The following is a 12,837-nucleotide window of genomic DNA, read 5'->3' on the forward strand; positions in this document are numbered from 1 at the left end:
ACAGCATAGTGAGAGGAAAACCTCAAAAAGTCTTTGCTATCATAATAGGTAATTTCATTTATCCCTTTTTTTTTGTCCACCATCAAGATGTTTGTTACAGAAAAAAATTAGTCTTTATGCTCGTTTTTGCTGATAAATGTTGAACTATAAACTTAAAATATTTACTTTCAATGTACCCAAGAGTAATAGGAACGTCTACTCAAAGTGACTGTTTTGACCGTAATCTTAAAATTAGATAATCTAAGATTGTTTGGGATAACGGTATAAACATTATCTTCTTTTATCCAACTTCCATTCAAATGTGTTTTAAATTCTTAGAAAAAGTTAAAAAAAAAATCATCTATTAGGGCCTGGCCAGAGAGGTCAGTAGGTGAAGCTCTTGCCCAGAACCCGTGTAAAACTGTGTAGCCATGGTGGCCACCTGTAATTATAACTTTCAGGAGGCATGAGTCAGGGATCCCTGAGGCAAGATGGCCATTGAGACTCTAGGTCCAGAGAAAGATGCTGCCTGAGAAAAAGAGTGGGGAACAATCAAAGACAATAAATACCTAACATTAACTCCTGGTCTCTGCATGGACACACGGTACCTCCACCCACATCTGCACACACATGTGCACACACATGTATGTGCAAACACACAAACTCGTGCCCATGAAAAGGTCTGATAAAAATAGGAGATTATGCTTTTTCGATTAATAATATCTTAGGCATAGGAGTTTTTTTTTTTTTAATATATATCTTTCCAAACAGAGAAAACCTACAATTCAAGTTTAACATGCTTTAGATGAATTTAGGTGAATTATAGAGCAGAAATGGAAATCCATTAAAGTTTGTCTGGTAAAGAATGATTCTAAGAATTATACTCATTATTCAAGTCTTGACTATCCCTGAATTCTCAAGTTCTCTGTACTTATCAGAATGACTACGTACCTAGAACTTTCAAGACAAAATGCTTGCTGACTTCTCCAGCTTCATTTGAGGCACTGCAGGTGTATTTCCCAGAATCCTCAGTTTCTGCCTTGATGAGCTGAAGCACCATCCCTTGAGTGCTGATGGTCAGGTGAGCATCAAGCAGCAGAGGCTGGCCATCTCTGAGCCAGGACACACTAGGAGTTGGGGTTCCATCTGTAAAGCACGTCATAGAAGTAGAGCTGCCTTTGACGATCGTGATTTCCTCTGTCCCCATTGCATTGTCCATATTTGGTGGCACTACACAGAAAATAAACCAGGTAAAATGTAGACATCTATTATAATTCGAAATGAACTTGAGTAACTAAGATCAGAAGGAAGGAAAAGAGGTCCTCCCCTATCAGTGGACTGGGGGAGGGGCATGCATGCAGAGGGTGGAGGAAGGGAGGGATTGGGATGGGAGGAGGGAGGGAACCACAGGGGGGCTACAAAGTGAATAAAGTGTGATTAATAAAGAAAAAAAACAGTACTTAAATAGTTCAATGCTATTTTTACATTCAATGAAACAACATTTAAAATAGTGTAGAGTAAATTGATCACTTTATTGTAAACCTATTTATTGGTTAGGCTAATTAGTATAATCATTCACAGATCAGTAAAGAATTCTCAACATGTATTATATCTTGGTTACATTTTCAACTTTCTAGCATTGTCTCTTTAATTTGTTATGATGCTATAAGCAGTTCGTTCTTATAATAATCCAATAATACACTTCCAAAGACTATATGGAGAATGCAGTAATTGAATCAATTATTTATATATATATATATATATACACCACAGATTGCAGTTCTTAGAGTTCTTCTGAGATTACAGATTGAGAAATGTGAACCAGCAATCCACAGTATCTCAAAAATGCAAATGCATCTATTTAAATTTTCTCTATCTAAATAAACTGCTAATATTACTAGAAAATGAGTTTAATGTGTGTGTGTGTGTGCATGCACACATGTGTGTATGAATCAAAAATCCTCTGTCTGGATTGAAATTCTATTTTGAAAACTTTAGTTCTGTTTGTTTATCATGGAATACACATGAAGCTAGAATACTGACACAGGGAGTGTCTTAAGGGAGGAAGGATAGTGTAGAAGGAAAACACTGAGGATGGAATGACTTGGGTAGGAGACAGGGGATGGGGAGATGAAAGTAATTGCTGAGGTAGATCAACCAAAATGAAAAAGTTATAAAAAAAACCTACTATCATATAACCCAAATTAACACACACACACACACACACACACACACACAGGATTGAATGGAGTTACCCTGCATAACTAAGTGTGCTAGAAGGTGCACAATGCAGACTGCTGGGGAGAAAAGGCAACCGTTGTCTTACTCAGCTATGAATCCTCCACACTAAAAAACCAACTTGCTGGGCAAGTTGTAGCCACCTGTGCAACAGTGGCACAAATGCCATAGGGTTTACCAACAGCTCTGATTAGATTTAAGACCTGTTGCATTGGTATTGTATTCTAGGTTACAAACCAGTGACCGAGAAGACTCTAAGCTCGAATGGAAAACTTACTACTGTTATTTAATAAAATTACACAGACTGCCTTCCAAATCTCTGTCACTATGCCACAGATAAAAGTTACTGTCAGCCCAAATTATAGATGCCTTTCCTCCCAGTGAACAGGGATGAATTCAGAGCCTCATGATTGCCCTAAATGCATCATTTACACAACTCTCTTTAAGAGCTGAGGAATTACTGCCATTAGATTGGCCTGAGGGTATGTCTGTGGGATGTTTTCTTGATTGCTGCAGGAAGGTCCAGCCCACTGTGAGCAGTGCCACCCCAGGTTGGCAGCCCTGGCTGTATATGAAAGCAAGTTGAGCAAGCTATGGAGAACAAGGCAAGAAGTAGTATTCGTTTGTGGTTCTGCTTCAGTCTCTGCCTTCATGTTGCTTCATGACCACAGCAGAGAAACAAACTGATACAGGAGGGACACATGTAAGAGTTAGAAGATAAGGCAAAAGCAAAGGGCTGAAAATGCCGTCTTCTAGATTCACTGCAACCACTGCAATCATGAACTGACAACAACACAAGACTGGCCCAGTCAACAGTCAGTCATGGAAGGGAGAGGGACTACCAGGGCCCTATCTGTTACCAGCAACTATTGACTATTGGTAAGTTATAGAGGAGGAGTAACCATTATCTTCAGTTGTTTGTGTACCCATTGCTAAGCCCACCAGGTTCCAATGGATAGCTTCAAACTCATGATTGTGCAGTCAGTTTTGGCTGACCCAGCAGATCACAAAACAAAATATTACACAGGAACATGAGAAAGAGATTTGGGGAGGGGGGCCAAGATGATGGCGCCGAGAGGACACTGTGTTTGACTAGCAGTTCAGCAGTGACTGCACAGCGACCAACAGACCATACTGTGGGCCTTAAAACACCACCAATTGTGTTTCCCAGGTGAGAGAAAGGGATTCGGAAGAGTAAGTAGAAGACAGGCCACAGGAACACAGGAGAGGGTGGGGTATGAGAGAGGACTGTGTGTGTTAGGAAAATGGGAGGAGGTCAGTTCCTCAAGGCGTGCGGCTTAGTGCTACTGAACTTGCAGTAGAGCGGGAGGGTGGTTTCTGTGACATACCGAAGACTTGAAGGCTGTAGTGCTTACTGTCCAGCCCAGCTCTGTTGGAGGCCACACAAGTGTAGACAGCAACGTCAGACACCTGAGCTCTCACGATCCTGCAAAGCAAGGCCCCACATTCTACAATCAAGCCACTCGACAGACAAGAGTAAGATAGTCATGGTTAATAAACAGATTAGAGAATGACGTTTATAGTGAAAATTCTTAGATATGAAGCTTGTTATCATCGTCACAAAATGTATATTCCTCCAACTGCAATTGGTTGCAGAAGGGTAACTGCAGTAATGGTAACCCACTAGGAATGCGACACAATTGGTAGAGTGAACATTTTCAAACACATTAACAGAGAAAATGGTAGCATGAAAATCATATGAGAACTGTCACTGTGCTTAAAACACAGCTCTTGGAAATATAAACTTGCTAACAGTTCATCTTTCAAGACCCGTTACGCACACATTTACTAAAGCATGAGCATTTAAACAAGAATACAAAGCCATTTTGACGTTTCTTTCCTTATCCTCCCCTCTTTTGAACACATCTGACAGTGTGGCACAGTGGCAGTCAAAGCTGAGTTTACGTGAAGAAGGAGCTGTCCATCACTGTCATCATAAGTATTTAGGAATGCATACAGTGCAGTCTGACCTGACAACCTGCCCTGCTGACAGCAAGCGAATGTGGGAGGAGAGGGGCAGGGGAAGGCCATTCTTCAGCCAGTTGATCTGCGGTGGAGGTGTTCCCGTGGCTTTGCATTCAATATTTATTGACGTGTCTACCAGAGCCATCAGTTTCTCTGCCTCTTCCTTATTACCTCTGATTTTAGGTGGAACTACAGAATGCACATAGTAAGTGAGAGAGAAGATATATGAGTTCAAACCACTTGCACTATAATTGTTCCTGCTTCTGTTTTGTATCCCCAAAGAAGATATCATTGATATCAGATTTCAGTTACATGCTCCAATCACCTGTGGCCCGTTAATGGATTGTTAAGGTAGCAAAGTCAAAACCTGGTGGCATTTCATATTTACCATAGACATTCAGGTTAAATATTCGGTCTTCTTCTCCAGCGGGGTTGGTGGCCACACATGTATACTTCCCTGTGTCGGATGTGAGAGCTCTGTAAATATTTAAAGTGCTCCCATTTGCAGTGACCCTGTGGAAGAAAAGTCAGACAGAGGCACTGTGGGAATAAAATCTGGAAAACTCATTCAACTTTATTGTGTCCTTTCAAAATAAGCGCCATCATAATATAATCCCTCCATCTTGAGTGGAATGATTTAACCCTATTTCACAGGTACGCAGAAACATAAGAAAGTCAGAGCCACATCAATCGATGGCAACTTCAGGGAACTAAAATTATCCAGAAATCATTTATATTTATCACCTCCTTCTGGGAAGAAGGAAACAAAGACAGTCAGGTCAGGAACGTAACCAGTGGGTGGAGGTGCCTTTCTCTCAGCCTTAGGATCAACACAGCCACTCCGGATGACACCTAATTGACTAGGATCAGAAAGAAGGAAAAGAAGACCTCCCCTATCAGTGGACTTGGGGAGGGGCATGCATGGAGAGGGTGGAGGAAGGGAGGGATTGGGAGGGAAGGAGGGAGGGAACTACAGGGGGGACACAAAGTGAATAAAGTGTAATTAATAAAATTTTTTCTTTTTTTAATTTTTTTTTCAATGCAGTTTATTCAGGAACCTTGAACAATCCTCGGACCCTGGGGAAAGCCGGCCCACAGCTTAAATAGCCTCTGGGTAGCCAACCCAGGTGTGCCACGTGGGCAATGCAGATAGGTCCACATACATGGAAGCAAGCCAGATCCTCAGCCTTAGCCAAATGTGGAATTGTTCGTGACAGAGAGCACTCACCATCGGGAAGGTGGAAGGCGGAAACCAGCTCCATCTTTAAGCCATAGCATTCCGCAGCTCTCTACAGTTCCCCCTTTTTGTTTTGGACGCATCAGGCAAGAGTAGAGGTCTGATCTCTGATATTAGAAATAAATTGGGACTTTGTACCGATGTTCATTTAGGTGTCATCCACCCAAAGAGCATCAGACCCGTCCAATACCTTTTTCTCAGAGGCGGGACCTGGGGCATCAACCCGCATGCAATCCAAAGCGGCTGACCCTGAGTGCAGTGCTTAGCCTCACATCCTGAGCGTAACATTTTAGCTTTTTATGGTATCCAACCATGCTTGGGGAGAATGTCCTGCTTCAATGGCTGTAAAGGCCTGAATGATCATGGCTGCATCACACTGTTGTGAGACTCTAATCTTGCATATATACCACAGGCAAACCAAGGAGACCAACACCGGAAGGCCTGCTAACGCTCCCATGCCCGCCCATTCCTTCAGATGATTCATGGCTGCAGCAATCCATGATGATAATCCTGTGGCTAGTCCTGCGTCCACTCTGGTAGAATTTACTGTGACAATGGCCACTCTCAGCTGCTCCATTGTAGTATTGAATCTTTTTAAAAAAATGTTATATCATAGTGACCAATGTGAGTTATCTAGCCAAGTGAAAATTTGCCAGTTCTAATATGAACTGAAGTACATGACAAGCTAAAATAAATGAATATGAAATTAACTGGAAATACCCTAATGATATTTCAATGAAAAGAAACAAAGTAGTACAGTTTACTTAAAGGGTGATGATGCCGTAGGTATGTGGATGTATTCTGAATTTTTTTTCAAATGGCTAACGTGTTTCTTTTGAATTACATAAAAGTAAATGATAATCGTAAAATTATACAATAAAATATACCTGTGTTAAGATTATTGCACTATGCATTTTCTCTACGTACCATAAATCACCAAACATAAACCTCCTATGCTTTAGGAAGAAGTTTAAAATGTCATCTAGAGCTAGTCTAAAAATAGTTACTTCATCAACACCTCTGATTATGTATTAATACTTAGTGTATTATTAAATATCACACTTCGAGATGGATATTGAAAGTATATTATCTGAATGTGGTTGTACGTTTTTCAATATGTAAAATTTAAAGTTCCATGAATTTAAGTATATTGCAAATTAAAATTGCAGGTTGTCACAGTCAAAGCTACTGAGTTGATTTTGAAATGCTGACCTTGGTAAATTGTTCTATCTAGATAACTATAGTGTCATGAGACAGTGATGAAGTCATCAGCCAAGTAGAGAAAACAAGAAGCAACTTTAGGAATTTAGAGTTCCAACTTCCCAGGCTGGTTCCCACCATTTGCCTGCAAATTTTATGACTTCCTTGTTTTTAGTATTCCATTGTGTAAATGTACCACAGATTCTGTATCCATTCCTCAGTGGTGGGACATCTGGGTTGTTTCCAGATTCTGGCTATTATGAATAAAGCTGCTATGATCAAGAGCAAATGTCCTTGTTGTATACTTGAGCATATTTTGAATATATGTCTAGGAGTGGTATAGCTGGATCTTGAGGTAGCACAATTCTTAATTGTCTGAGAAAGCGCCAGATTGATTTCCATAGTGGATGTACAAGTTTACATTCCCACCAGGAATGGAGGAAGGTTCCCCTTTCTCCACATCCTCTCCAGCATGTGTTCTCCCTTGAGATCATTCTGAGTGAGGTATCCCAGAAGCAAAAAGACACACATGGTACATACTCACTTATGGTGGATATTAGACATATAATATAGGATAATCATACTAAAATCTGTATACTTAAAGAAGCTAAGCAAGAAGGAGGTCCCTGGGTAAGATGCTCAATCCTCATTCAGAAAGGCAAATGGGATAGACAATGGAAGAGAGAAAAAAACAGAGAACAGGGTACAGAAGCCTACCACAGTGGGCCTCTGAAAGACTCTACCCAGCAGTGTATTAAAGAAGATGCTGAGACTCAGCCAAACTTTGGGCAAAGTGCAGGGACTCTTATGAAAGTAGGGGGAGATAAAAAAGACTTGGAGGAGACAGGAGATCTACAAGGAGAGCAACAGAACCAAAAAATCTGGGCCCAGGAATCTTTTCTGAGACTGATACTCCAACCAAAGACCATTCATGGAGATAACCTTGGAACCCCTGCACAGATGTAGCCCATAGCAACCCAGTCTCCAAGTGGATTCCTAAGTAAGGGGAACACGGGCTGTCTCTTACATGAACTCAATGGCTGGCTCTTTGATTACCTCCCTCTGAAGGGGAGGCAGCCTTATCAGGCCACAGAGGAAAACAATGCAGCCAGTCCTGATGAGACCTGATAGGATAGGATCAGATGAAAGGGGAGGAGGACCTCCCCTATCAGTGGTCTGGGAGAGGGCAAGGGAGGAGAAGAGGGAAGGAGGGTGGGGTTGGGAGGGGAGGACAGAGGGGGCTACAAAGGGGATAGAAGTGAATACATTGTAATAAAAAATAAATAAATAAAAGCAGGCCAAGCAAGCCAGTAAGCAGCATTTCTCCATTGTCTTTGTTTCAGTGCCCAGTTCCAATTTCTGGCCTTGACTTCCTGCCTAGACTTTATTTCATAATGGGCTATAAGGTGTAAAATGAAATAAATTCTTCCCTCTCAGAGTTATTTTTGGTCATGATCTTTATCACATCAATACAAAGCAAACTAGAACAGAAATCGGTGTTATTTGTGTGAAATCTGAAGCATAGAGCACTATGGAAGACCATATAATTTATAATAAAAGCGTTGTTTTAAACATACCTGATTCTCTCTGTTTCACCATTCACTATGGGTTTTCCATCCCTAAGCCACTGAAGACGTGGGGCAGGAATGCCATCTGCATTGCAGACCAGCTCAACATTTTCCCCGAGAAGGACACTGACTTCACTTGGAACTTCAGCACCAGCAACACTTGGAGGAACTTTAGACAAGATTTTTATTAGGAAAGCATAGTAATATAAATACTATACTAACGAATGTGACAGAATAGTAGAACATACTATTTATTTTCTGTTGTTGTAACCTCTTTTTTCTCTATGTGTACATTCACACAGGTGTCCTCTGTGTGCTCATGCAGGTAGAGAACAGAGGACAACTTGTGTAAGATGGGTGGCTTCTTACTATGTGGGTCCCAGGGTTTGAACTCACATCTTTAGGTTTGGTGGTAAGTATTTCTACCTGCTGATCCACCTCACTGACTCAGAAAATGTGATTTCTAATTCAGAATTCTTCCTAGCTTAATTTAAGAATTCTTTGTTGGTGTCTTTGTGAAGCTTCTGTCTCCTCTGAGTCCTTCTATCCTCCCCTTCTTCTATAATATTCCTTGTGCTCTGCCCAACTTTTGTCTGTGAGTCTCTGTATCTACTTTGATCCCCTGCTGGGTAGAGTCTTTCAGAGAACATCTGTGGTAGGCTCTCGTCCTGTTTCCCTTCTTCAGTTGCTTCTGGTATCTCATCTGTTTGCCCTTCTGTATGAGATTTAAGCATCCTCCCTATGGTCCTCCTTGTTGTTTAGCTTCTTTAAGTCTGTATATTTTAGTATGTTTATTCTCTATTATATGGCTAATATCCACTTATAAGTGAGTATATACCATGTGTGTCTTTCTGCTTCTGGGTTACCTCACTCAGGACAATCTTTTCTAGTTCTATCCATTTGTCTGCAAATTTCATGATTTCCTTGTTTTTAATATCTGAGTAGTATTCTATTGTGTAAATGTATCACAATTTTTGTATCCATTCTTTGGTTGAGGGACATCTAGATTGTTTGCAGATTCTGGCTATTACAAATAAAGCCTCTTCCCCCTGGTGGTGTGGCCTTACCAGGCTACAGAGGAAGAATAAAATAATAATAAAAATTAAAAAAAATTTTTTTGACAGTGAGACAAGTCAGCTCCTTTTGACTCTGAAAATGATGGGCATCAAAAAATTCTCTGTTAAGAAATGGCTTCATATGTGGCTAGCTAGCCACTGGGCAAGAAAATGCCCTTGCTTCTTCTGTAGACAGAATACTGGACAAACTGGTTGCAGGAAAGTCAACTGCCAAGCTTTGCAAGGACAAGGTAGGCAAGTCCTTCATACTATCAGCTTCAGAGAAAAGTTTTTCAGATATTTTGAGCCAGAAGGCTGGAGATGATGGTACACTGGAGAGCAATCTTGGATGACTCTCCAGGCATCCAGCAATCTCTGTCATTTCTATAGTTTTGGAAGCTGCTTACTCTGCACTTCCTGTTTATTCAGATAATATTTATCCTTCTCAGGTCTTTGATTAGGTTGAAGACTAGATACTTATAGGCTCAGAATTAAATTTAAGTTGTTTAAGATTTAAGATGACATTTTAGGTCTAAAAAATGTTGTTTTTTTTTTTTTAATTGGTAATGCAAGTTATGATACCAAGTGATTTAGGTACAGAACTCTGGACTCACCAAAATAGGATAGATAGTAAAGAACTTTCTTCAAGGTTGCTAAATACATATGGATTGGACATTATGAATGTATTTTTTTACCAGATACTATACAGTTTATTGATGGTAGAGAAAAGTCTTTTATTTAGACAAAAATGGGGAAATGTTGCAGGATATTTGATCACATTGTGATCCCAGAGATTGTGAACTGTAGAAACCCGTCTTTTGTTTGGAGTGGTTCAGCCCTAACACACACCTTTAATCCTAGAACTTTCTATACACAGGATTTAATAAAGTTGACCCTAGGTCAAGAGGTAGAGCAAGTAACCAGCTGAGAGGGATTAACAGAAAGGAGGGACTTTGAGAGAAGAGTATTTAAGACAGCATGGAGAAGGATTTTAGTTCTCTAGCTCTTGGGTTCTTTATCTCTTTGTCCTTGAGTTTTGGGCGTTCTCCTCCTGAGCTTTCAGGTGAGCTAGCAGGCTTTTTGTTTTCACCATCTGGGATGTGAGCTGAGTAAGAAAGTCTCTCCCCCAACCCCCATCAGGACTTGAGCTGAGTAGGAAGGTCAGCCGAGTGCTTTCTCTGCTTTTCTGAGCTGGCAGATTTTCACCCCAGCATCTGGCTCCTGATTTTTCATTGGTAAACAGAACAGTTAGGATTTTTGTTTTAATAACAACACTGGCATATAGTTACCTTCATTAATTACTTTTAAATGAGGAAGACTAAAGCATCCAATTACTTCAATGTTCCTGATATTCCTGGAACTGTTTAGTCATAAGAACTGATAATTGACTGATCTGTGGGCAACTGCATAGAATCATCCTTAGGTTAAGCTTCAGTGGATTGCTTGTAATTCAGATAGTTCAAGACAATCAACTTTCAAAACATTGTAACAAAATTATAATAAATAATAATTATTTATTATGAAAATTTGATGGACATATTATGCTTTTCAACTCCAATAGGTTTTGTTCTTTTTTATCTGGTCTTCCTTGGTGTGTACTAAGGACATTAACACTGGTCAGAAATTCAGTTTGGATTGCCAGAACCCACATGGCTGTTCACAACCATCTGTAACTCCTGTTCCAGGAGATCTGAGGTCTTCTGTGCTCTGGGCACCAGGCATGCATGTGGTGCAGACATACACTTATGCAAAACAACTAAACACCATAAGTACAAAATTTTAAAGGTCAGAAAGGAAAACATTTGAACTTCTGTGCTACAGAATGACGAGGTAGGCCAGGAGCAGTTCATATTTGTTCACAGGAGCCTGTCTGGCCTGACTTCCTACTCCATATTCACTTTCACTATGACAGTTGGAAATGGGCCACCCTGGGCATACACATACCAGCACACACACACACTGTGGCTACATATCAGTACCTTTTTTTTGTTGTTGTTTGTTTGGAGAGTCAATTATCAAATAGTTACTAACACAATACTATGTTACCTTCTAAATGTCATTTTAGTCACCAGGAATAATGAAGTTAGGGTACCAAAGAAATTGTCACTAAATATAGTAATGAAAGTTGTCCTAATTAGGGTTTATGTCTATGCATTTTTTCCTAGTTTTAAGACATTATGTAAATATATTAAAATGAACTTTAGAAAAATGTTTGGCTGCACCAATATACTTTATGATTTATATTATTGATGATATGCATAAATCGCATAATTAAGCAGGCAATTTATTTTTCTTTAATTTTAAATTGCATTTTATTTATTTTATGTATATGTTTATATGTTTTTGAGTACACATGTGCCACAGTGTATGTTTGGAAGTTGGAGGACAGCTTGTAGGATCTGGTTTCCTTTTCCACTATGTGGGTCTGCTGGCTCTAACTCAGTTTCTCAGACTTCATGGCAGATGTCTTTTCCTACTGAGATATCCTGCCAGCCCCAGGATGTTACTGTAGCTCTTTACTGTATTTCTGAAGAGGTACTTTACCTTTTCTGTCTCTGAAATCTCAAAACATTAGTACTTTTTTGCAGAAATCTCGAATCAATTTTCTTTTCCTATAATTTTAGCTTTAACACAGCAACAGCAGATATGATTTACAAGGGTACGATTTACTAGAAAGTCTTTAGTAACTGTGATGAAATCAGAAGGCAAGACTTCCATGTCATTTTGAGTCAAATGCATTACTCAGAGGTTTGCTGAAAATCAAAAAACAACAAGTGCTCCTATAATCCTCAAGGCTATGCCACAATGCAGGCGTTAGTGAGTAGATTTCTTGGGTGAATTGATGCTCCTTATTCTTAGTACAAAACTGTACGATTCATGATTATTTCAAGTTTACCTACTCTTACACCCATGATGAAACCATAGCACAATCTCACAAATAAAATCTTACATATCTTTAAAACTAAGAACAGATTTATATTGTTAGTATGAAAATAAATTATAACAAATAAAACATCACGATTTCATAGAATATATCACAGAAAATGTAATACTTTCATTAAAACCAAGCAGAGATATCCCAAATTCTGTTATTTTTTTTCTTTCCCATATTTATGTGATTTTGATTGTACTGGTAAATTCATGAAAAAAAGATATCAATATTTCCAGTGACCAGGAGATATTCAATCAACGATCAATGGTCTATTTTGATACAGGCCATTTTGTACTAAAGATGGATTATGACAAAGAAAGGACAGATTACAGTGGAGTTAACATACCCTGAATGGAAAGGATGTAGTTTTTCTGAGCCTTTCCTTCCATATTGGCTGCAACACAGGTGTAGTTTCCACTATCTGAACGCTGAGGTCGGCCAATTTGCAGTTTAGTTCCTCCAGATAAAATGTTAACCTCAAGTGGGTCAGAATTTTCTACAGGTAGAAAGAAAGAGAAAAAAAAGAGAATGAAAGAACATTTAAAGCCATTCCTTTCATGTAACAAATATACAAAGTTTTGCCTTTGTATTTTTAATGAGAACTTTTTGAAGCATGAAAATTATATATATATATATATATAT

At 39.4% G+C, this 12,837-nt stretch overlaps 1 protein-coding gene across 1 annotated transcript in view; it reads right to left on the reverse strand.

Annotated features, from left to right (window-relative positions):
* The window catches only part of Hmcn1 (hemicentin 1), a 450,870-nt gene that overhangs the window by 98,988 nt on the left and 339,045 nt on the right, over positions 1-12,837 (reverse strand). Inside the window, exons 63-68 of the mRNA XM_060364433.1 lie at positions 12,542-12,691; positions 8,218-8,377; positions 4,592-4,716; positions 4,209-4,392; positions 3,567-3,664; positions 931-1,209 (exon numbers count right to left, since the gene is read on the reverse strand). Coding sequence (XP_060220416.1) covers positions 931-1,209; positions 3,567-3,664; positions 4,209-4,392; positions 4,592-4,716; positions 8,218-8,377; positions 12,542-12,691 — 996 coding nt within the window. The remainder of the gene's footprint in view (positions 1-930; positions 1,210-3,566; positions 3,665-4,208; positions 4,393-4,591; positions 4,717-8,217; positions 8,378-12,541; positions 12,692-12,837) is intronic.

Source organism: Meriones unguiculatus, chromosome 11 (assembly GCF_030254825.1).
Source record: "Meriones unguiculatus strain TT.TT164.6M chromosome 11, Bangor_MerUng_6.1, whole genome shotgun sequence".
NCBI lineage: Eukaryota > Metazoa > Chordata > Mammalia > Rodentia > Muridae > Meriones > Meriones unguiculatus.